This window comes from Condylura cristata, unplaced genomic scaffold (genome assembly GCF_000260355.1).
Source record: "Condylura cristata isolate star-nosed mole 26May11 unplaced genomic scaffold, ConCri1.0 scaffold00030, whole genome shotgun sequence".
NCBI classification, from domain to species: domain Eukaryota; kingdom Metazoa; phylum Chordata; class Mammalia; order Eulipotyphla; family Talpidae; genus Condylura; species Condylura cristata.
Window position 1 is genome coordinate 2,897,927 of NW_004567131.1, and position 24,819 is coordinate 2,922,745.

General features: G+C 35.4%; 1 protein-coding gene across 1 annotated transcript in view; it reads right to left on the bottom strand.

The window, feature by feature from the left end:
- Positions 1-249: 249 nt before the first annotated feature.
- Positions 250-24,819, bottom strand: part of TSNAX (translin-associated factor X) — a 31,242-nt gene continuing 6,672 nt past the window's right edge. Inside the window, exons 4-6 of the mRNA XM_004691133.2 lie at positions 22,932-23,062; positions 5,537-5,664; positions 250-2,044 (exon numbers count right to left, since the gene is read on the bottom strand). Coding sequence (XP_004691190.1) covers positions 1,667-2,044; positions 5,537-5,664; positions 22,932-23,062 — 637 coding nt within the window. The 3' untranslated portion in view covers positions 250-1,666. The remainder of the gene's footprint in view (positions 2,045-5,536; positions 5,665-22,931; positions 23,063-24,819) is intronic.

The following is a 24,819-nucleotide window of genomic DNA, read 5'->3' on the forward strand; positions in this document are numbered from 1 at the left end:
CTGCCTGGCCAGGGATTGAACTCCTGCTGCAGTGCTAGGCTTTAACCTGTTGTGTCATCATGGAGGACACACTTGTTATATATTCTTGATGGATTGGGCATTTTTACTATTAATGTTGTACTATGTGTCCATACCAGCTAGTAGACTATATTAAGTTTCCTATTTAGGTCAAAAATTCTACAATAGTTTGATGAAATATTTCTTCAGTAGGACCAAAAACTAAACTTAATTTCTGTATTTAGTTTATTCAGAAGATTCAATTTTAAGCATCTATAAAACATTTATTAATCCATTATTTTACTGTAACATTATAAATTTAAGTGACAAAGAAACAAAAATATGTAATGAGACAGACAATATTTCAGCAGTATGTCTTAGAATAAGGAAACCCAAATTAAAAAACACACCATCACCAAAACAACCAACCAACCTACTTTATTAGGCATGTCTATGTTTTATTTTCCTTTAAGTGTTATTTTTTGGAAAATTACACTTTCAAAGAATCTGCTCTTGCAAACAGAGCAGTTAATCTTTCCAAATATAAAATTCAGTATCTAGATTTTCAAAACTCACAAAAGGAAGTATCATGGTAGCCAACAGGTCATGCTCAAATCAGTTTTACATCGCAGGGAATAATCTAGAACTAATTTCAGCAGATAAAGCCCAATTCTAAATTACTAGAGACTACTAATATTCCCAACAATGTGGACAACTATCTTATTGCTGAATTGTACATGGTAAATTTTCTTTGGCAACTTTTTGTACTATTAACACAATCGGTCGACTTTTAAAGGTTTAGATTAACTTAGCTCAAAAACTTCAAAACTTCATTCTAATTACTTAAATCTAATTTCTTATAGATGCTAGAACAGGAAAGCTTCCAAATATGCCTAATGTAAAATGACAACAAAAATACTGCTAAATAATTATTACTAAAGCTTTTCAGTTGTATGTGCAATTATATAATTCAATTCAAACACCACCGAAAACATTACAATGTTAGCTCCAATTCTCTATCAGATTTTCTGTTATAAATGATAAAAATTAAATTGAGAAACTAACATTTGAGTATCACATTTTTTCTGGAAAGCTGTTTCAGATGACTCAATATGTCCTTAAATTTGCCAGAATATAATATGGATTCTCACTATAGTAACCGTGTAAAATTAAAATGACAAATCTTTAACTTTTAATTTTTGTTCTATGAAATAAACCTACTTTGGAGGCTTGCCACAATATCAGCAAGAAATTTAAACGGAAGCAGAAGTCCAGATGCATAAGAAATCTCTATATATAACAAAATCACCAATTTAAATTATAAGTGGCTTCCACTAAATCTTACTACTCCAAATTCACACAACTTAAAATAGGTTTGGGAGAAAGTGCACTCTGAAGCACGTTCACATTATAAAGATAAATGATGAGTTAACTAGCCAAAATTCAAATAGGCATATACACAAATATTTGTATGCACACTTTCATGAGTAACATATATGAAATGATTCCCTTTGATAGTTTTATGTACAACTTGTACACCATTTAAAACAGGTACAACTGAAAACACTCCATGTAAAAGTCACAATAAAGTCAAATGAAATACTAAATAACAGTCTTACAAATTGGTCTCTCTTAGGGGTTCTCAAGAGAATAACAGCTGATTAATCTTCTAGGAAATGCCCTCTTCTTGATCAATCATTTCTGTTTTAACTGAAAAAACATCTGCCAGCATATGTTTTGGAATTTCTGAACCTCTGACTTTCAAGGCATAACAAGCATTCTCTACTTTAGCCAAACTTTGTTTCAAGGTATACAGCTTCTTAGAAACCTCATAAGGCCCAGTGTTGCCAATGAATGAAAACCCATCATACACCTGCCTTAAAAACTGGCTCACTTCAAAGGGAGTGTCAATGTCCCCATTCCCCACACTGTTAATACACATCCGCATCAACTCTCCAGTTAAATCAGCCACTCCCAGAAGGTAATCAACAGGTGTGATTTTCAGTCTCCAAGTACCAAACTGCTTATCCTGTGCATCAGAGGAGGGCTGGTAAAAAAAACAAAAACAAAAACACAACATACACACACACAAAGAAAACACATCATGAAAAAGAGTCACTATGCATGTATCACATTTATTATAGGGTACAAATGGGTGATACTAAACTCTGAATAAAAAGGCTCTCTTCTGCTTAATGACCATTTGGGTTACAAGAGGAATTCATTCCCTAGGTTGGGAGCTGGAAGCAATTGACTTCAGGCAAATTTTGAAATCTACTACTATATCATTATGAAATCAACAATTTCCAACTTGACACACACACAAAAAATTTTTTTTTAATTTACATTCTTAAACTAGGCCTAATGACTTTATTTCATCACAATCAAAAAGCCCTGCAGGACTGTGAGCCACTCACATTTCCCTAAGGCATTTAGTTCCTTTCTGGTCTCTCTATTCCCCCCATCTGCACTGACCATCATTATTTTTCTCTCTCACTGCATCCTCCTTAGTTCCTTTAGACTTTTTTCCTACTGCGGTTGCCCACCAAAAACACAACTTTGAATCAGTTTTTAAAATCTACTTTTGTTAGTGCTTTATTCAAGTGGCTGAAGATCCCTGAGCTAAAAAAATTAATAATCACAACTCTAATTTATACCACTACAAATTACTCACCAGTCCTTTTACTTATTCTTAGATGATTCTCTTTCCAGTCTCCTCAAACACTATTCCAAACCTTCATGGCTCTCCTTCAGCTCCCTATTCAATCCTCAAGTTCTTTGCTCTCAGTAGACAATTTTGCCTACTTTCACTTTCTTGTTCATTTGCCGATCACCTGACACAAGCTCTCTTAATTACCTTACCCTTACCAAAAAACAAACAGACAGATAAAAAAACTTATTTATGTCCACAACCATCTTTACCTTCTATCCTCCAGTCTCAGATGATGAGTTGTCCCTCCTCTTGTTTGAGGTTAACTCTTCCAAATGACCTTGACCCATCTCCTCCCACCTCTTCCAGGACCTTGCTTCATAAGATGTATGCCCTTGGGCAAGTTATTTCATCTCTCTAAACCTCAGTTTCCTCATCTGTAAAATGGGATAACAGTACCTACCTCAGAGTTTATTTTAAGGATGAGATAACATTTACCAAGCTCTTGGCATAATGCCCAACACAATGTAAATACTCAATAAATGTTAGCTGCTATCACCATTACCAACATCATATCAATCTCTTCTTCCCATATCAAGTTTTCTCCCTCTATTGGATTATTTCTAGAAAACACAAAGCCTACACTGCTATTCAAAGTCTGTATAAGACTTAACTAGCGAAATGCAGCTATTTTGGAGGAAATTTTAAACATACAAAATGGCAAAGGCATACAGGTAAGAACAATGTTGGATATTTGAGGAGCTTGTAGGTATTTCTTTGAGTGAGGATTAGTCTAGAAAGACAAGGGTAGAAAGTCACATTAAAGAACTTGAACTTTACCTATAGTTCATAGTGTCACTGAGAAATGAGGCCCAAGGAACACCATAGATAATACAGCTATATAATCACAGAACTGGACAAACACTCAAAGTCACTTCCCAATTATTCTAATGCCAATGAAACTGTACTCTAATATAAAAATACCTGCTGTATTCTTCTTAAGAACTGGCACCATTTTTAGAAAGGTTAGATTAGTAGTAAAGGAAGTTATATTTCATACGTCATTTGTAAAAATAACTTCTGCTTAAAAAACAATAAACATCTTTGTTTCTATTATTAGAAAGAAGTATATTCCCTAAGTTTTAACTCAGAAGCTGATTTTAGAGAAAAATACCAAGCTAAAAAACTTAACAAATTTCAACCGACAAAACTGCCAAGGAAATATATTTTATTTTACTTATAATACTAAAGACCAGGGAAGAGAAAATTAATTAAAACACAGTTTTTCAAGATGGGTCTGAATATCTGGGGTGAAATATGATACCTATAACTTAAGTAACAGCAAAAAATATTAAGATAAACCAAATATGGCAAAGTATTACTTAATGAATCAAATTAGTAGGTATATAAATATTACACTCTGCCTTCTATATATTTAGAATTTTTTTTTCATAAGAAAAAGTTTTTAAAAATCAAATTAAATTAAGTGGTTTTGGCAATATTCTCAATAAAAGACCAAAATGCTTTTCCCTATCAAATTCTCAGAATTTTTACCAATGATCTTTAGCACTAAAAGGAAAAATTATAAATGTACTCTTGACATAAAGTATATATGTATAACCTTAGAATAGTTACTACCTTGTTCCTAAAAACAATACACTTCTTTCAGTTTCTCTTTCAACTTTCACTTTCTATTTTAATTAGAAGAATTTGAAAGGAAGATGTGGTTAACTACCTGAAAGAAACATGATTACTTTACTTCTTTTTGTCAACCAACCTTCACTGATGTAATAAAAATATGAAGGAATTTTACTTCTCAAAATGAATTTCCTCTTTAACAAGCTACATTATTGTTTCCATAGTAGTGGTGATCACATTTGCCTCACATAATTATGAGAAAATACATGGCTTCCTTAAAGCAAGTTATACCTGCCATGCAAAACTAAGTCTCATTCTGTAATATTAAATTTCAATCGGTATTTATGCGTTATTTTCATACCTTCTTCCATCTTCTGCCTACCTATACTGAATCTTCTAAAATCTTTTGAATATTTTTAAAATAACAAGAGAAAGAAAATATTATGAAAAATAAAAGGAAAATGGTTAATTTTATCCTTAAGTGTACTGCCTAAATAGTGTATCTTGAAACCCAGGGAAACAAACAGAATTTATTTGAAAGCCACACTGCAAAATTTTCTTTTAATTCAGAAAAACAACATATATTTAAGATAAAAGAACTGTGAACTGAGTGATTAACAGCTCATTATGTAACAATTTTAACTTCTTTAATAATAGTAACTATTGTACACTTATGTTTCTATCAAATCCTTTCAAACATTTCTTTGAAGTAGGTAACCTGTTGTAATTTTCCCTTCAATACACTTTGAGACTGGCAGAGTGGACAAGGACTCTGGCTTGGATTCAAAACATCAAGTTTCAAAGCTTAGCTAAGCTTAGCTATATACTTTTTAATTGTGTGGTTTTGGACAAGTTACTTAAACTCTCTAAATGTGATTTCCTTTTTAGTAAAGGTAATCATTTGTACCTCACTAGGTTAATAAAAGGATTAAATGGAAAAAAAAAAGATTAAATGAGATAGTGTTTATATAAAGGGCACATGGTAAATATACAGTAAAACCAAAAGCCCACTTAACAATAATTAATGCTTGAAGAGTATTATTTTTTGAAGATAGCCACTGTTGTTCCTGTCCTATTCAGTGACTAAAATATTTAAAAATACCATTTCCCTTATAGGGAATCTATAAAACCACACTTAAAGAAAATTCCCCAACTCAATATTCTTAACATTACAAGCAAATAAGTTTGCTGTCATTATTATACTATTATGTAAATTATGTAATAAATGTGAAATATAATTAAAAATCTTACGGTCTTATTTTCTTTCCCATTGTCTTCTGTTGTGAATATCAACTGTTTATTAATTTCATCCATACTTATTAATGACCGTGTTTTGATGAAGTGTTGGAAAGAGACAGCCTCCACATATTCCTGCAGTCCTGAAAAACCAACCATGAAAATTACTAAGGAATAGCCAGTTAATAAAAAAATGTCAGAATAAAGAACCTCAAATTCATTATCACCTAGTTCTCACAAAAGTTCAATGGCTGCCTACTGTAATACTAGAACTAAATTTGGTACTTAGGATACAAGTTTATTGGAGCTGTTGCAAACTCACAAAAATGTCACAACATTTCCGACAACTCAGTACTTAGAATCACTTGGTGATAAGATGGGAAACATGGAGCCTTAGTGCTAAATACAGCAAACAATTCTTTGAACTTAATACAAGTTTGAATTTGAAAGTATTCAATTTCTTCCTACTTCATGAGTTATTTGTGTTAAAAATCTACTTTCTTTCCTACAGAGAAATGTCAAAGATTTTCGGGGGAAAGTTTTTCTATTTAGAAAAGAGCTATTACCAAAAGTCTGGTAGACTTCAGGAAACTAATTTCTGCTTCTTTAAATCACAAAATAATGACTCACTCAAATTAGACATAAGACTAGATCGTTTGGGTCTAACTTTTAATAGTTAAAAAATCAGTTTGAGTAAGTGAGATTAAGTAGCAAAATGTAAAATATTTTTTCCTACTCATACTTCAAATGGATCTAAAAAAGATAATTCTCTTCTGCCTTGTAAGGTTAAAAATAATAACCTGTTACTACCTATTGTGTACCAGATATAAATTCTACAAAATTCACTTTTAACTAAAAATAAATTTTGGTTGTCCCTCCCTTGTGGCACAACCGGTTAAAGCTCAGTACTACGAAGCTAGCAGCAGCCACTTCAGTATTAGTTCAGTCCCTGGCCAGGTAAACCACCTGGTACAGAAGACCTCTCCTGTCTCCTGTCTTGCCCACTGCTCCCCTCAGCGTGTACTTCATCAATCTGCCTGTTCTACTCCTCACTCTGTCTCTGGTGAATCCTCTCACTGCTCCTGAACCACTGGCCTGTGACCCAGTTCTGTATGCATAAATAAATCTTTAAAATAAATAAAATCTTGGTAAAAGTAAAAAAGAAATGATTCTATAAATGCTTTTGTAAATGTTTCAAAACAACTGAATTTGATAGCCACAATTATCAGTATTATCTGTTAATAATACATAGGGAAAAACTGTTTCTTAAAGTGATTACATCATTACTGACAGGTTTTTAAGTACTCTTCTGGAAGGCTTTATTGTAAAAACAGGAAGAGGAGATGAATTCTGACTAAGGAAAGAAAACTCGTAACTTAGTAGAATCATAATTATTTGTATAACACTACTCACACAACCTCACAGGAGCTGACATTAGAAATCAAGCTTGGCAGTAACATTGAGAAGGCTGACTATCAAAATGCTACACAAGGGTCAAAAACTCAAAGGGAAATGATGACCTGTTTTTGACAGCCAACCAGGGGAAATAACCAGATGAAAATATCCTGACTTATTTTGACCTGCAAATGTTAAAGTAAGGTCAGCAAATAGGTGTCTTCAGTTAAAAAAATAGGATATAACAGACTAGGACAATTGAATAAACTGTAACACGCTGAGATATAAACAAAGCTGAGTTTAACAAATCGGATGGCATCCTCAATGTTTACAATAAAAAGTATTTTTATAAAATGTCAGCCTTATGAATAGGATGATTCACATTGGGTGAGGCAGAATGCTTTACTTGAATTCATATAAAGCTTTATATAATGCAAAAACTTTATAACCTCGCCTTCACTTTATATGTTCTAATTTTTTCAGTTACTCATTCATAAGTGGCCTCTCTTCTTTCAAGATTTTAGATGCTGCTCACCTCAGTCTTCACTGCATTCTCTTCTCTTCTACACCTAACTCACTGTTGTTTTTTTCTAGAGTTAGTTCAGTACTACCTTCTGAAGAAATTGTCTCTGACACAATATCCTATTTTAGGTTAGGCCTTTGTTAAAGGCTCCACTAATACCACCCATGCACCTTTCCTTTGCAGGATTAGTAAAAATTACACTTCAATGTTCAAATTCTTTGTCTAGTATCCAGTACCAACCCTAGCTAAAAGGGCAATGTACCATGACTACTTTGTTCACTACTACTCCCCTAATGGCTTATGCAATACTTTGCACATTAACAGGCAAAAATATGATTAAATGAAACAGATATACTTTTGAAAAATTATTCAGTAACTTAAAATTATGTTTATAAGAACACTGAATAGGAAAATGTCCATTTGGGGGGGTGAAAAACACAAAATACAATAGATAAATAATTAAACCACTATGTGGACTATAATTATAAATACAGTGGTACACAGGCGAAGCTTGCTACTTAAAACAGCAAGGAATCTTCTAATGATCCCAGATTTCTAAGTAAGGTGGCTTAAATCATTTTATAGGAACAAATTTTGCTATATTGCACTATTTTTACTTAGATATCAGTGGGATGGGAGGAGTCTGAGCAGGAGGATATCATGTCTAAGATTTAGGTTGTGTTTAAGGAAAGAGCATAGGTTTGCCATGATGCTTAAGGATAGCATCGCAGGACTATTAAATTAGCAGGGCTTTGTTTTTTTTTAAAGATTTATTTATTTGTGCATACAGAACTAGAGTTCAGGCCAGAGGCTCAGGGGTTGTGAGAGGCTTCATCAGAGACAGAGTGGGGTTTAGAACAGGCAGATGGACGAAGTACACTGCTGAGGGGAGCAGCGGGCGGGTCAGGAGAGGTCTGCTGCGTCATGTGGTCACCTCCGGGGCAGGCGAGGATCGAACTCATGCAGAAGTGGCTTTAGCTTCTTAGTGCTGTGCTTTAACCCGCTGCGCCACCAGGGAGGGCCAGCAGGGCTTTGTTTAACAGAGTTCTTTAAGGAGTGTTTGGACATGGAAGAATAGAAATGGGGCTTAATTTATGGCTGAAACCATAGATTTGAAGTGCCTTGTACAATAAAAAGAAAAAAAAAATTTAAGTTTCAAATTTCAGTAATAGGAGAAGAAAGAAAAAAGAAGAAAAGCCGTGAGAAAGCAAAACAGTATTCTTAAAACTATTCCTGATTCTGATGAATATTGTAACAAAGATGAAAACTATAGGAAAACATATATACAGTAGATCATTCCTTGGTGAATGGAAAAAGAAATAGCTGAATTCCTTAAACTGTAGAGTTGCTTTATCCCTAAGACCCAAACAAAAACATGAAATAATACTAAATTTACCAAGTAGCCTGAACAACATAAAACTTACTGTATTAAGTATCTTATAATATACAGTTTCATGACATTGTTTATTGACATTTTTTCTGCAATCATCCTATCATCTTTCATCTCCAAAACTCTTCTCATCTTACAAAACTGAAACTGTACCCTAACCTAACTTTTCCTTTCTCCGTTAGCCTTTGAAAATCAACATTCTAATTTGTCTATGAATATGACTACTCTAGGTACTTCATGTAAGTAAAATCATACAGTATTTGTCTCTCTGTTACTGGCTGACTTCATTTAGCATAATGTCCTCAAGGTTCACCATGTTGTAGTATGTATCAGAATTTATTATAAATATGAAAAATATGCCATTGATAATATGACATTTTCCTTATCCAGCTATCCATGGACACTTATGTAGCTTCCACCTTTTGGATACTGTGAATAAAGCTGCTATGAACAAGGGTATATATAATTATCTGCTTTCAATTCTTTTGTATATATACCTAAAAGCTTCTGTGACTAAATAAATAAATAAATAAAACAATAGTAGAGTTTACTAAGTCTTGAGAAGCAATTACACATATCTGGTACTTTACATCCACCTTTTTAATGTTCATTATAAATTTACAAGGCTATATAGCACTACCCTTCCTTTGCGGATGAATAAATCGTGGCTAAACAAAGTTAAAAAATTCACCCAGGTGACATAATGAGTAGTGAAAATACAGTTTCTATATCTTAAAAATGCACACCCTTCTCTCTGTTTCTTTACATTCAACTCCATATAAATTCTGGAATATAAAACATGTTTACTTTTTCTCACTTTTCCCTCATTAAATCCCCAACTTATTTTTCTTTACACTTTATTTACTCTTATGCTCTAGTCTCTCATACTAAATACTTCCATGATTACATGTCTTCTCTCAAATCTTTTTCTACATGTAAAACACTTAAATGTTTTGATACACTCCAATCAAGGCAGCATTTCTTTCTTTATACCCACTACATGAAAACTTACATTCAATAAAATGTTTCAGATGGCAGGTATTATCAAGTGTTACATCATCAATTTTGCCGCTAAAGAGCTTACGTCAAGGATCATTCCTTTTATGGTTTTGTTCCTTTTTCCTTCCCCAAAGATAGAGAAAAAAATATATATCTAGTAAATTGTTAATAGAATCTCACTTTGCTCTTCTTCACACAAGTTTTGTGAAACTACACTTAAACCAAAAATACCTTAATCTCTGATATGTGAATATTCACACTACCTAAAAAGTAAATTTATGGTACTTTGGAGTTAACTCCATGAAGAAAGTAATATTCCTAAAAGATTAGAATTCAGACCAGTAAAGTTTAGAATTTTATTTTTTACTGTGGGAAAAAGAGGTTATGAAACAAGAGCCCTCAGTATTCACTTGTGGTGTCAGTCAGAACTAAAGTAGGTAGCGATCAAATAGTACATTTTCAAGTATATCTAGTCAGTTATTTAAATTGTCCTTGTAGGTTACTTCAGAGGTAAGGTGGTTATTTCTACTCCATAAAAATCAGGGTTCATGGTATAACGTGGAGAAAGTTCAAGGACAATGAGCTCAAATCACTGAAAAGCATTTTTGGTCAATGTAGGTAAAAGGATGTTTAAACAAATCTTGTTTCAACTTAATGAAAAGGACATCCGCTATTTTCAGTGAATAATCCCCAAGGTGAAAATTTTCAACCTACTGCCGTATTCCATCAAACAATGCCTTCCCCTTGCTTTTGTCTTGGATGAGATCCAGTTAGGATTATTTACGGAACCAGCTGCCAGTAGGACACAAGTTTGTAGGTTGTTTTTATATAATCCTTGATTTTCCTCCTTGTTCTCCCTATCAGAACATATCCAAGGGTATCCAATTAATGACTTGTTTTTACTTATTTTTATAATTAAGGAAAATACCAAATCTCCATCAAAAATCATATATAAAGGTATACAGACAAGACAGAGATTTCCTTATAAACTGGAATTTCACATTTCAACTTTTCTTTACAGGTTATAAGAGGTTTTGAAAGATTTTTGCCATGACTCAGCAATTCCACTCCCAGCAGTATTATTCACAAAAAGTAGAAACCACCCAAGTATCTGTCGATAAATAATTTGGTACATGTACAACAGAGTATTATTCATTCACAAAAAGGAATAAAGTAGACTGATATATGCTATGACATAGTTGAACCTTGAAAATATACTAGTGAAAGAAACCAACACAAAGGCCACATATTGCATGATTTTATGAGATGTCCAGAACAGGCAAATCCATGAGGACAGAAAATAGATTATTATAAGTGGCCTAGGTTTGGAGTTATTGGGATGTGCCTGGGGAGTGGGAATTGCTTTTTCAGTTGATAAAAATATACTGGAATTTGATAGTAGCACAACCCTGTGTTTGGCTGCTAAAACCCACCAAATCTCACAATTTAAAAGGGTTAAATTTTATCGTATGTACAAGGAATCCAAATAGGGAAAGAAGAAGTAAAACTGTCCTTATTTGCAGATGATATGTTAATTTACATGGAACACCCTAAAAACTCCACAGAGAAATTAATCAAAACCATCAATCAGGTTAGCAAGGTAGCAGGATATAAAGTCAACACACAAACATCAGAGGCCTTCCTATACACAACCAACCAATCAGAAGAAGCAGAAATTAAAAAAAAAAAAAAGCAAAAAGAATCAAATACCTAGGAATCAACCTAACAAAAGATGTAAAAGACCTTTACAAAGAAAATTACAAAACCCTGTTAAAAGAAAGTCAAGAAGACACCATGAAATGGAAAGACATCCCCTGTTCATGGATCGAGAGAATTAACATCATCAAAATGGCCATCCTGCCAAAAGCAATATACAGATTTAATGCCATCCCAATAAAAGTCTCAATGACATTCTCCAAAGAAATAGAAAAAATATTGATGAGATACATATGGAACAACAAAAGATCTTGAATAGCCAAAACTCTCATGACTAAGAAGAAAGAGAATGGAGGCATTACAATCCCAAACTTCAAGCTATACTACAAAGCCATAATAATCAAAACTTCAAGGTACTGGAACAAGAACAGACATACAGACCAGTGGATTCAGATAGAAAAACCAGATATAAATCCACAGGTTTATGGACAGCTAATCTTTGACAAAGGAGCAAAAAAGATACAATGGAATAAAGAAAGTTTGTTCAGCAAATGGTGCTGGGAAAACTGGGAAGCTACATGCAAAGAAATGAAAGTAGATCACTACCTCACACCATACACTAAAATCAACTCAAAGTGGATTAAAGACCTAGAGATAAGAATGGAAAACATAAAATACCTGGAAGCAAAGATGGGCCAAACACTACATGACATACACTTTAGTCGCATCTTTAAAGATACAGCACCCAATGCAATGATAGTGAAGGCAAGAAATAATAGATGGGACTACATCAAGTTAAAGAGCTTCTGTACAGCAAAAGAGACATTACAAAAGACAGACATCCCACCAATTGGGAAAAATTTTCTCACACAAAACTAGTGATAAAGGATTGATCACAAAGATATACAAAGAATTGATGAAACTCAACAAAAATAAACAACCCCATTAAAAAATGAGTACAAGATCTAAAATGACACTTCTCCAAAGAAGAAATGCAGATGGCCAACAAATATATGAAAAAATGTTCAACATCACTTGTATTAAGGGAGATGCAAATTAAAACCACAATGAGATACCACCTCACCCCAGTGAGAATGGCGCATCTTAAAACTAGCAACAACAAATGTTGGCGAGGATGTGGAGAAAAAGGAACTCTCCTGCACTGTTGGTGGGAATGCAAACTAGTACAGCCACTATGGAAAACTGTTTGGAGGTTCCTCAAACTGCTAAACATGGAGCTTCCATACGACCCAGCAATCCCACTCCTGGGTATCTACCCAAAAGACACAAAAACACTGACTGAAAAAGATACCTGCACCCCCATGTTTACTGCTGCTTTATTTACAACTGGGAAAACATGGAAGCAGCCCAAATGCCCAAAAGTAGATGATTGGATTAAAAAGTGGTACATATATACAACGGAATATTACTCAGCAACCAAAAAAGAGAAACACATGTCTTTTGCAGCAACTTGGATGGAGCTGGAAAAGATCATGCTTAGTGAGATAAGCCAGAAAGAGAAAGAAAAATACCGGATAGTTTCACTCATAGCAGGAGTATAATGGACGAGGTGAGAAAATAGTAATAATAATAATGAATAATTACATTCCAGAGACATTTTAGGGGGGTGGAGCAGGGAATGAGATCAAAAAACAGTGGCGGGAGAGAAATGCACTGGACTTTGGTGATGGCACGTGGGTGATTTGGTGATGGGAAGCCCCAGGGGATTACAACTGAAATGGAAAAATGCACAAAATAATGGAATAATAAACTATTACGGTATGTAAATTATATCCCTAAGTTTAAACTGCATGTATAACTGTTTACAGAAGTGAGTTTGTTCAAAAGTGAGTTTGTTCAAAAATTAACTTTACCAGATCACTGAAATGGTAAAGTAAAATCAGATCTAGATTTACATACAGACCACTCTGCTAAAACATCAAAAATAAAGACATCTCTAAGTCTTAAAGTAAGTACAATTATACTACTAACAGTAAAACTTCAACCCAACTCTGCTAATCTGGATTTTGCCTGAGTGAGACTTTTTATTGTAGCACTGAGGAGTAAAACATATTAGTATGACTGAGTTTCTATCCAAAATCAAAATAAATTTTTAGAATTTAGCACAGATTCATTCTGCATAAATTTCATGAGAAAGAGAACAAGCATTTGTTAATGGTTATGTGCAAAATAAATTAACAAATGCTTTCCATAAACTTATTTATTTTTCAAAGCATAACCCAGGAGGCACCTATTCCTCTTCCCATGTTACAGGTTGGAAAGCTGAAATCCAAACAGGATGTCTATACTATGTTCCACGGCTGCAGATCTAAGGAGTAGCAGAGCACGTAAATCCAGGTTTGTATGGCAACAAAGCTTCTCTCTCTCCTTTACCCACTGAGTAAACTATATGAGTTAAAAGCAAACCTGAGTGAGTAGAAAAATTAGTTGCAGTCTGGGGATCTTGTAATTCCCCCAGCCCTGACTATCCTACTACTATGGGATTACATTTTCTTCCTATCTCACTGAACCCCTTATAGTAATCATCTACAGTAGATAACTCATCAGCACCATCAACCCCCTTTTGAGTTCAATAGTTATAATATTTTTGAGTTAAAACAGTTAAGATATTTTAACAGGAATACAAATTATACAAATCACAATAAACCCCAAATTATAAATAATTCTTTATTCTATTACTACATTAAATGACATATATTATAAAACTGCTTTACTAAGTTTTACAAACTACAGCACAAATTACTCACCATATCCTTCTGTTCACTCTCAATCATTTCTTGCTTGGAGATGCTATTTAGAAGACTTTTCATTTGTCTTTCTCTAACTAAGTGATATTCTTGGTCTAAGCCATGATATTAGACATCAACAAACTCCTTGGTACTTCCTCTATTAAAATGACAGTCAACAGGAAACTGAAGAGCCTGTCAATACTGGGATTCACAGGCCTGCCTCCATCATCTCCTACCACTCATCAAATTTCTGTTTGTTGCTTATCAACCGTTCAGAGATACAGGGCATAGAAGGATAAAAGAAAGGAGTTTATTGGTGTCACTTGCTGGGGGTAGGGGGATTTCAAAAGACAAGACAGATTCCCTTATCCCAAACCTCTTCCTTATTTGCAGAGAAGAGCTGCTCCCCTTCTCACTAGAGGTTAGGTCTCAAATAAAGCAAAACTCCCTGAATCACCTTCAACGCTAACACTGCAATCTAAGGAAATATACTCTGCAAGAAACACCTGCTTATATCCTTGATTATCAGTAGACTTCCCAATACTATCTGCTTCTCTCTGAGACAGACCATTTCTTTTTACAAAAAAGAGCTACAGTTCAGCTGTACGAGAATTTTATTATGCCAGTAGTAGCAAACCAAAATAGTATCTTAGAATCTTTATCTGAGATAAATTTGCCAATTAATTTTACTACTCATCAGTTAGAATATTATTACTCTTCCACCTACCAACATGCAGAAACATTTAAAAACCAATGTTTTGGTTTTTAACAACCAAAATGGCCATAACAACCAAAATGGCCATAGCAGTGTATCAAAATGAATTCTATCTTGCTTCCCCAATTATCATCCTGCTGCAACTAGCAAAATCCTGATGACTCTAATTTTATACTTCATTCATTTCTATAGCTATATTTCTGAACGCTTTTATTTTGAAAGTAAACTTTTAAAAATGATTAATACAACTATTAAATGTTCCTGTTTAAGTACCCAACCTTGTTCCCCTCAATCATTTTTGTATCTCCTGTTCCCAATCAATTCCAAACCACTGCCCCATCATCCACACCAATTTCTCAGTGCACAATAGGTACAGATCTGTCTACCTAACTAAGCTCTGAATCCTCTCTTCTCTTGATTCTTCTGAGATGTGATTTCACCAAATACTCTATTCTATTTCCATTAGTGAAGGTTCCCCAGGACCCAACCTTTGGCTTTCTTCTCACTCTACACTCACCTTGGGCAATCTTACTCATGTCTACATATCCAAGTATTGCTTATAAATAACTCTAAGGCTGCAACTGCAGAGTAGCCTTGTACCCTGAGTTCTCTAATCTGTACACCCAACAGCAGCTACATGGATCCCCCACAATTCCCAATTAATGACACCTCAAACCCATTCCATCATCCTGTCTTCTCTTAACAAGTAACATCCCCCATTCAATCAGAAGCTCAAGCCAGACTACAGAGGAAAGGGGATAGCCCTTCCCCTGTACTTTTATTGTAGTTTTGTTCTTTATTCTGTCATTATTTATCAAACACCTACTAAATAAGTGATACACATTAATAAGCAAAAAAAAAAAGCCTCTATAGAGACTTGTAAAATCTTATTCAAGAAAAGAAAGAAAGGCAATAGAGAAAAAGCATGCCAAAAGTGCTATTGGAGAAAACACGAGCTATAATGTGTTCTGGGCTTTTAAGAAAAATGTCAACATTTAGGAGATGCAAGATAAAGATTTTACTAGGGGTTAAGTCTAAAACCAGTAGGTAAATTAAATCTACAGGATAAGAAATCGATGATAATGATTTTGTGACCATGGCTAAGTATGGTAACTCTAAACCTCAATTAACCCACTTGTGTAATGAAAAAAATAGTATCTATGCTACCAAGAGTAAATGAGATCATGAACATAAAGAACAGTGGTTGAAAAAATTTGTCTGACTGCTCTCATTCACATTTTAGATTGGAGAGTTCAAGCATCAGCTAGAGATTGAACTTAAAAGTTTCATGCACCAAAATATCTCAAAAGTCGTGACAATTCTTATCATTACAGCGATACAAACTTAAAAATTTTTTTCTTCTTGAGATGGAAAACATTTTCCATCAACTGTTAAATTTCCAACAGGAAAATAAAAAAAAAAGAGCATGATAGGATACAAAAAAATTTTTAAGAGATTTATTTCAAGCAACTAATTATTTGCTCATTTGTTTAACCATCCCTTGGGACAATCTGTAATCTACTCTGATAAGAAATGTGTAGAAAACAGACCTAACTTTTTGTTGTTCAATTATTAGTAGGATACTCAATGTTAGAGCTCACACAAGTATCCCTAGGGAAACGCTCTGCGTGCCATTAGCACTATTCTTAATGAGGAAAAGCACAGAACTGCTTTAGTTCACTGCCAGAATTGTTTTATCTTCAAGTCAAAAGAACAACTATTTGGAGTAACACCAAAACAAGCATTTAACAATTACAAGCAGCAAGCTATTCATAAGCATCATATTGTTAATGCTACCCAAATTATGAAGAAGCTTATTTTATCAAAAAAAAAAATCTGTCCACAAAGTTTTCAGTCCTACCTCTTTATCTGACTGCTTTACTTCTTCCATTAGGAAAAGCACATCATTACTGCTTGAATTTAAAGAACCTCATTTTCTTTTAAAAACTGTCAGAAAAGTGCCCAAGAGGGCAGTGTCTCCTTCCTGAGTAAAGAAACACACACTACTGGCTCACTGTACTTTTTGGTTTTTCCTCCATTTCTGTTTTCATATTTTTATTTATCTTCTAAGTTACTTACTTACTTAGAACTGGGGTGTAGGTCAGAGTTATGGTGGTGAGATGATTGATCAGAACAGAGTGGGGTGCAAAAGAGGTGGATTTCACTGAGTACAGGGAGGGAGACAGGAGAGGTCTGTTTTGCCATATGTGGGTCAGCTCCCTGGCCAAGGACTGAACTCAGGCTGAGAGGTGATAGCATTGAGACTTAACCCTTAGGCCACTAGGGAGGCCTGTCTTCATTTTCTTAACAAAAACTGGGACTGTTTCCTTTTTAAGTTTTATTCATGTGTTACTGTTTTTTCATTCTAAAGTCCAGTACAACTTTGTAGGTTTCTTTTTGTATCATTACCTATCTGGCCCTTATCTTATTTAAATTCTTTCCTTATATTTTACTCATTGATGAATGAAAGACATACTTAATAGATTATTAGGCTAAAAAAAGTAAATTTAGAATTTTCAACCAGCTATGTGAGGAAACTTTAAAGTTGTCAGGATCAGTAGGGCTTACTGGAGAACTAAAATGGAATTAGAAAGTTTAATTAATCTAGATATGAAAAATAAGGCACCATAAAATGAAGGAAAAACATATTTTTATAAAAATATCAAAGTTTTACAACCACCAACAACAAATGTTGGCGAGAATATGGAGAAAAAAGAACTCTCCTGCACTGCTGGTGGACATGCAAACTAGTACAACCACTATGGAAAACTGTTTGGAGGTTCCTCAATCTGCTAAACATGGAACTTCCATATGGCCCAGCAATCCCACTCCTAGGTATCTACCCAAAAGACACAAAAACACTGATTCAAAAAGATACCTGCCCCCCCCCATGTTTACTGCTGCTTTATTTGGAATCAACCCAAATGCCCAAATGTAGATGAATGGATTAAAAAGATGTGGTACATATACACAATGGAATATTACTCAGCGATCAAAAAAAGATAAAAACTCATGCCTTTTGCAGCAACATGGATGGAGCTGGAAGGGATCATGCTGATTGAAATAAGCCAGAAAGAAAAAGAAAAACACTGGATGGTTTCACTCATAGCAGGAGCATAAAGGACCAGAGGGGAAAAGAAAAATAATAATGAACAACTATATACCAGAGCCATTTTACAGGAGTGGAGTGGGGAATGGGATCAAAAATGGGAGTGGGGGGGCAGGAAAGGGAAGTGCACAGGACTATGGTGATGACACATGGGTGAATTGGTGATGGGAAGTCCACAGCTGAGATGGGAAAAGGCACAAAATAATATAAAAATAAACTATTAGAATAAAAATAAAAAAGTAGACAAGTAAAAAATAAAATGTTTTAAGTATAAATTGAATACTGGACATCTAGTGTGTTCACCTTTTATTGTATGTATTATATAGTCGTTAATTTTTACAAAACAGGCTTAAAGCATCATGTAGTAGAAAAATAATCATTAGGAAGTTATTCAAACACTTTAATTATCAAATTAGGATACTTGCAGAAACTATGTAGGATGGAATTTCCATTTACTTTGATAAAGCATGACATTCAGACTATACTGCTTCTTCAGATCAGGAACTTCCTAGAAACTAAAAGAACCAACTTGTTCCCCCACCACCAATTCAACCTCCTGGTAGCCCTCAAGATTGCACATGTATACCTATTTATTTATAGCAGGACTACTGTTAACAATGATATTTTCCTACCATGGGTCTACTGTCTAGCATGGTTGGTTAAAGCTGTGGAGGAGTAAGCGGTAATAGTAATCCACTAGGACTGTATAATATTTACCTATAAACAAGTGATAAATACCACTGCTCCTAATTTATATTCCTGAAAAGATCTACAACACACCTGCAGCCTGGAGATGCCCTTTTGGATTTCAAGCAACCCTGAGAAGTGACAGAGGTGAACAGGCTGTATGTTCCAGTTTACCTCCTCCCTATTCCACCTCTACTGAAAGAGGCATATAAAAACTTCAAGATATCAGGCAGAACATGGCAAAATTGCCACAAACATATCTGCCCTGCATCCAACTAGAAATGACAAAGTGCACAAGAAAAACCTCACCAAAAAGACTTTGGCTAATATCATTAATAGAAACAAAGCTATTTTCACTCAACATGGCACATAGTTCCACCAGAGGACTGTCATGCAGCAAATTACTAATGTCATCGCCTGATACAAAGAACTGCTCTGGAAAAAGGAGATGAGAAGTCAGCACTCAGCAATAACTATTTCTTTTGTTGTTAAAAAAAAACAAAAACAAAAAAAAAAACAGTGTTATCAGGCTTTCCCTGGTAGCAAAGGGTTAAAGTGTACTACTGTGACATTATCCACAGTCACTGTGTAGCACGAGTTTGATCTCTAGCCAGGATGCTGACCCACATGGAACAGCAGACCTCTCCTGTCTTACCTGCTGCTCCCCTCAGCAGTGTATTTTTTTATTAAAGATTTATTTATTTATGCTTACAGAATTGGAGAACAGGCCAGAGGTATGGTGGATGATAGGATTCACCAGAGACAGAATAGGGAACAGAACAGGCGGATCCACTGAAATACACTGCTGAAGGGTCAGGGGAGGTCAGCCACACGTTTGGCTGGGGATTGAACTTGTGCTGCAGTGGCTTCAGAGAGCTTCATAATTCAGTGCTTGAACCTGTTGCACCACCAGGGAGAGACTCCAGCAGTGTATTTCCATCTATCTGCCTGGTCAGCAACCCACTCTGTGAATCCTAGTAGGGATTCCTCTCTAGTGAATCTTCTCATCCCCTGCACCTCTGGCCTGTACCCCAGATCTTGTATGCATAAATAAATAAATCTTTTTTAAAAAAGATTTATCTATGCATACAGATGTCGGGTACAGGCCAGAGGTGCGGGGGGTGAGAGGACCCGCCAGAGACAGAGTGGGGAGCAAAACAGGCAGAACTGATGAGGGGAGCAGCGGGTGAATCAGGAGAGGTCCACTGTGCCATATGGGTCACCTCCCGGGGCAGGGATCAAACTCATGCCGAAATGGCTTCAGCTTCTTAGTGCTGTGTTTTAACCCACTGTGCCACCAGGGTGGGCCCAATAAATAAGTCTTTTTAATAGAAATATAAAACATTTTTCCCACTCCAAAAGGTTCCTGTATGCCCCTATTATCAATCCTTGTCCCCAAGCTCGATCCCCAAGTAACCACTATACCTTTTAGCTCCCTAATTTGTTTCTTGAAATTCAGGCTCAAAAATTATTCTTTTGTCTAACAAAATGCCCTTTATGCAACATGTATTTAAATACCTTCTCTCAGATTTCAGACATCTTTTGAAAAATAAAATTCCTTAATTTTAATGAAATTCAACTAATCCATTTTTCCTTTAGCAGTGAAGTCATTGTTGTCATTTAAAAAAAAAAATTCCTACCACAAACTCATTTACTCTCTCATGTTTTCTTCTAGAGTCTTATTTTAGTTTCCACATCACCTTTCTTCCCACCAATACCTCTAACTTAAATCAAACTGCCAAAATTGGCACATTTAAGGTTGAATCATTGCTTGACAACAAACTAAATACATTGTCTTTTTTATTATGTATGCTGTTAAGAAACCAAATAAATCCCTAAATAATAAATTATGATTATGAGAATGTGTCATTGTTGGGAATACACTACAATGACCTCATAGAATTGAGCTATCACTTCACTTTCTAATACCACATACCCCAACTTTAAATGATATATGTATTTCTCTTACTTACATGAAAGTAAGTCATTTTAAAATGAAACGACATTTTAACACAACAGGTTCACATTTCTGAAAAACAAATGCTGACGTTATAAATACTTAGACTAGAACTAGACACATATATTGATTTTTGAGTTCTTATAAACTCTCTGAATTAATTTTTCACTGCTGAAATAACCTAACTCAATGGAATTAGACATTCAATGTAAAGAAACATACAACTTTCATATACTCCTATAAATGTGAATCAATCTTCGGCTGTATTATTCTGCTTTATACACTATCTCTCCATCAGTAATTTCACATTTAGAAAAAAACAGAAAAGAATCAAGTACTTTTATTCAGCTATTTTATTTAACCTATTTACAAATGATGATAAGCACCGAGACCAGTACTCCCTGAATCTTTTTTAGAATAGATTTTATTTATTTATGCATACAGAACTGGGTGGGGTATAGGCCAAAGGTACAGGGGCTGTGACAGAATTTACCAGAGACAAAGTAGGGAGCAGAACTGGCAGATCAATGAAGTACACTGCTGCAGGGAGTAGCGGGTGAGTCAAGAGAGGTCTGCTGCGCCATGTGGATCACCTCCAGGACAGGGGTCAAACTTGCACTGAAGCAGCCATGGCCATCTTCACAGTGCTGCACTCTAACCCTCTATGCCACCAGGGAGGGCCCTGATAGTTTTTATGCTTATTTAACCCAGAACTACCCCCAAGATTCCCACTACAGGCTTACACAATGAGATGTTGTGCACTTAGCCAGATGATACTCCTTAATGAACATATTAAAACTAAAACAATGCCACCAGTGAGCTATTCCCATAGGGAAACTGAGATGTGCCTGAACTGAATATCCTCTAGTCAAGGATAAAGTTCATTTTATTAAGTCTACTTGCCACAACTATTTTATTAAAATCTATTGATGACAGGCCCTCCCTGGTGGCTCAGCAGGGTAGAACACAGCACTAAGGAGCTAAAGCCATTCAGCATGAGTTTGATCCCCGGCTTGGAGGTGATCCACATGGTGCAGCAGACATCTCGTGACCTGCCAGCTGCTCTCCTCAGCAGTGTACTTTGACAGTTGGCCTATTCTGCTCCCCACTCTGTCTCTAGTGAATCCTCTCACCATTCCTGTACCTCTGGCCTGTACCCCAGTTCTGTATGCATAAAATAAATCTTGAAAAAAAATATCTGGGCCCTCCCTGATGGCGTAGCTGGTTAAAGCACAGCACTAAGAAATTAAAGCCACTTCAGCATGAGTTCAATCCCTGCCTGCCCCGGAGGTGACCACATGGTATGGCAGACCTCTCCTGGCACACCTACTTCTCCCCTTATCAGTGTATTTCGTCAGTCAGCCTGTTCTGCTCCCCACTCTGTCTCTGGTGAATCTTCTCACCACCCCTGCACCTCTGGTCTGTACTCCAGTTCTGTATGCACAAATAATCTTTAAAAAAAAAATCTGGGGGCACTCCCTGGTGGCGCAGGGTTAAAGCATAGCACTAAGAAACTTAAGCCACTTCCGCATGAGTTCGATTCCCACCTGCCCACCCCGGAGGAGATCCACATGGCATGGCAGACCTCTCCTGACCCGCCCGCTGCTCCCCTCAGCAGTGTACTTCATCGATCTGCCTGTTCTGCTCCTCGCTCTGTCTCTGGTGAATCCTCTCACCCTCCGCATCTCTGGCCTGTACCCTGGTTCTGTATGAATAAATAAATCAATCTTTAAAAAAAAAAATCTATTGATGACAAAATAAAATCTATCAACAACTCTTACGATATAGCTAGAAAAATAATGAAACCAATTTAACATTTTGAATTATCTATAGATTACTTTTCACAGGTCCTAACTTTTTTTTTTGAAAGATTTATTTTTATTTAGTTAGTTAGGCACACAAGACCTGGGGTGCAAGCTGGAGGTAGAGGGGGTAAGAGAGAGTGGGGAGCAGATCAGGAAGATCTACTGAAATATAGTGTTGAGGGGAGCAGCAGGCAAGATAGATGAGATCTGCTGTGCCACATGGGTTAGCTCCCTGGCCAGGGACTGAACTCATGCCACAGTAGCTGGCTATAGCTTGATAGTGCTGAGAGTGTACCCTGTTCAATTAGGGAGGCCCCCAAAACCCTAATTTTTTAAAGTCAACAATATTTCATTGCATTAAAATTCATGCAGCTCATACATTAAGTCATATAGTAAGTTACCACTGAAATGAGCCTAGACTTACCTGTAGTAATGGCTCTATGGAACTGATGCATGTCTTCCCCTGAGAGTTCTTGGGCTACCTGCAGTATCTTTTGTCTGACACCATCCAATTTTATGTCTGATTCAATCAATATTTCTTCCATATCAGGAGCACTATAATCAAAATATCGGGAATATTCAGAACATCAGCCAGATGCTTCAATAGAGAAAAAGTTAAATAACAACATAGGACTAAATAAATATTGCATGTACTTGAATACTTCTCAAAACCACAATTACACTTTATTAAATTTATGAAAACATGGAAAATGCTATACCACACTATTAAGTAAAAAATACTATACAAAATTGTATCAGAATGGCCAAAACTACAAGAAAAATTATGCTCATAAAAACACGCTAACTGGAAATGTCTGCTTTTAGTCAAAATGGAGTATAACATGAACAAGCTATATTCATCCATCATAAGCAATTAAGAAGAAAAAATATACACAAAACAATGGTATTCAGATATTGGACAACAGGCATCTTGGGGTAAAGAAGCCTGAGAGTGGGGCAAGAAAGATCTGTGCCCTATGATTATTTTATATTATTGCCTGGAGAGTTTCCTTCAAATGACAGTGCAGGGATGAGCAGCCTAGTTGGAGTCTGGAACTCTCCCTGAGTAAAAAGGAGGAATTGGGAATTCAAGGGAATCAAAATAGCAAATATTTGCAGGAGTAACAAAGGAGAAAGTGACATAAGAGTTTCAAGGGCTACAAGAACCCGGTCAAGGCTTCGCTGAGTTCTGATCAGCTCAGGCCTAGGAGAAAACTGCCCAAGGCTGAAAAAAGGCTCGCCAACATAAGCATGCAATCTCCATACCGCTTACAAGGCTAAAAGTAACTGATTCATAACCAACAAATAGGTACTATAAAAAATAGTTCTTTAGGTAAAAAGGAAAAACATCCAGATGAAAATTTGGATCTGCACACAAGCACTAGGAATGGTAACTATGTGGGATAAATATAATTTTCCTATATTTTTAAAAAACACAGTTTCAAAGTAAATTTAATAATGTATTGTTAGGGTTATAACAAATACAGAAATAGTATATACTAAAATAGTATATAGCACAAAGGTGAAGTTTGTACAGGGGGGATGAAAAAAGAAGTATGTACATAAAGTCCATATACTGTATGTACAGTGATAATGTAAGCAGTGCTTACTTTACATAGTATTACGGGACCAGTGTGTAGCAACACTGTGACCATAATTTGTGAAGTGACTGTTAATACAACCATGCAGAGTAAAGATGTAGTTCCAAGATGCACAGGCTCCAGTTAACACAGAACTGTGCAAAATGTGGATGGTTGACCATGACAGGTTAAAAGATATATGTTATAAACCATAAAACAGCCACTACAAAAACAAAAGAGACATACTAAGACAATTATAACAGTATTTTACTTCTGCCAAAATAGGCAGCAAAGAAGAAAATGTATATCAGCTATAAATCCAAAATTATCAGTAATTACAATGAATGTAAATAACATAAATGTAATGGTTTAATAAGCACCTCCACTAAAAGGAAAGTTGTCAGAATGAATAAAAAGACAAGAAAGACAACCAACCCACTTAAATATAAACAGATTAAAACTAAAGAGGATGAAAAAAGATATAACCTGCTCATTCAAAAGGGACTGTAATAGCTTTATTAGCAAAGTTGAAAACAGAACAAAGAATATTTCCCTGGACGCCATCATAATGATAAGGGATCATTTCATCAAGCGAACATCACAACCCGATATATTAATACATCAAAATAAAGAGCTTCAACAGCCCAAATGCCCAAAAGTAGATGACTGGATTAGAAAGATGTGGTACATATATACAATGGAATATTACTCAGCAACCAAAAAAGAGAAACA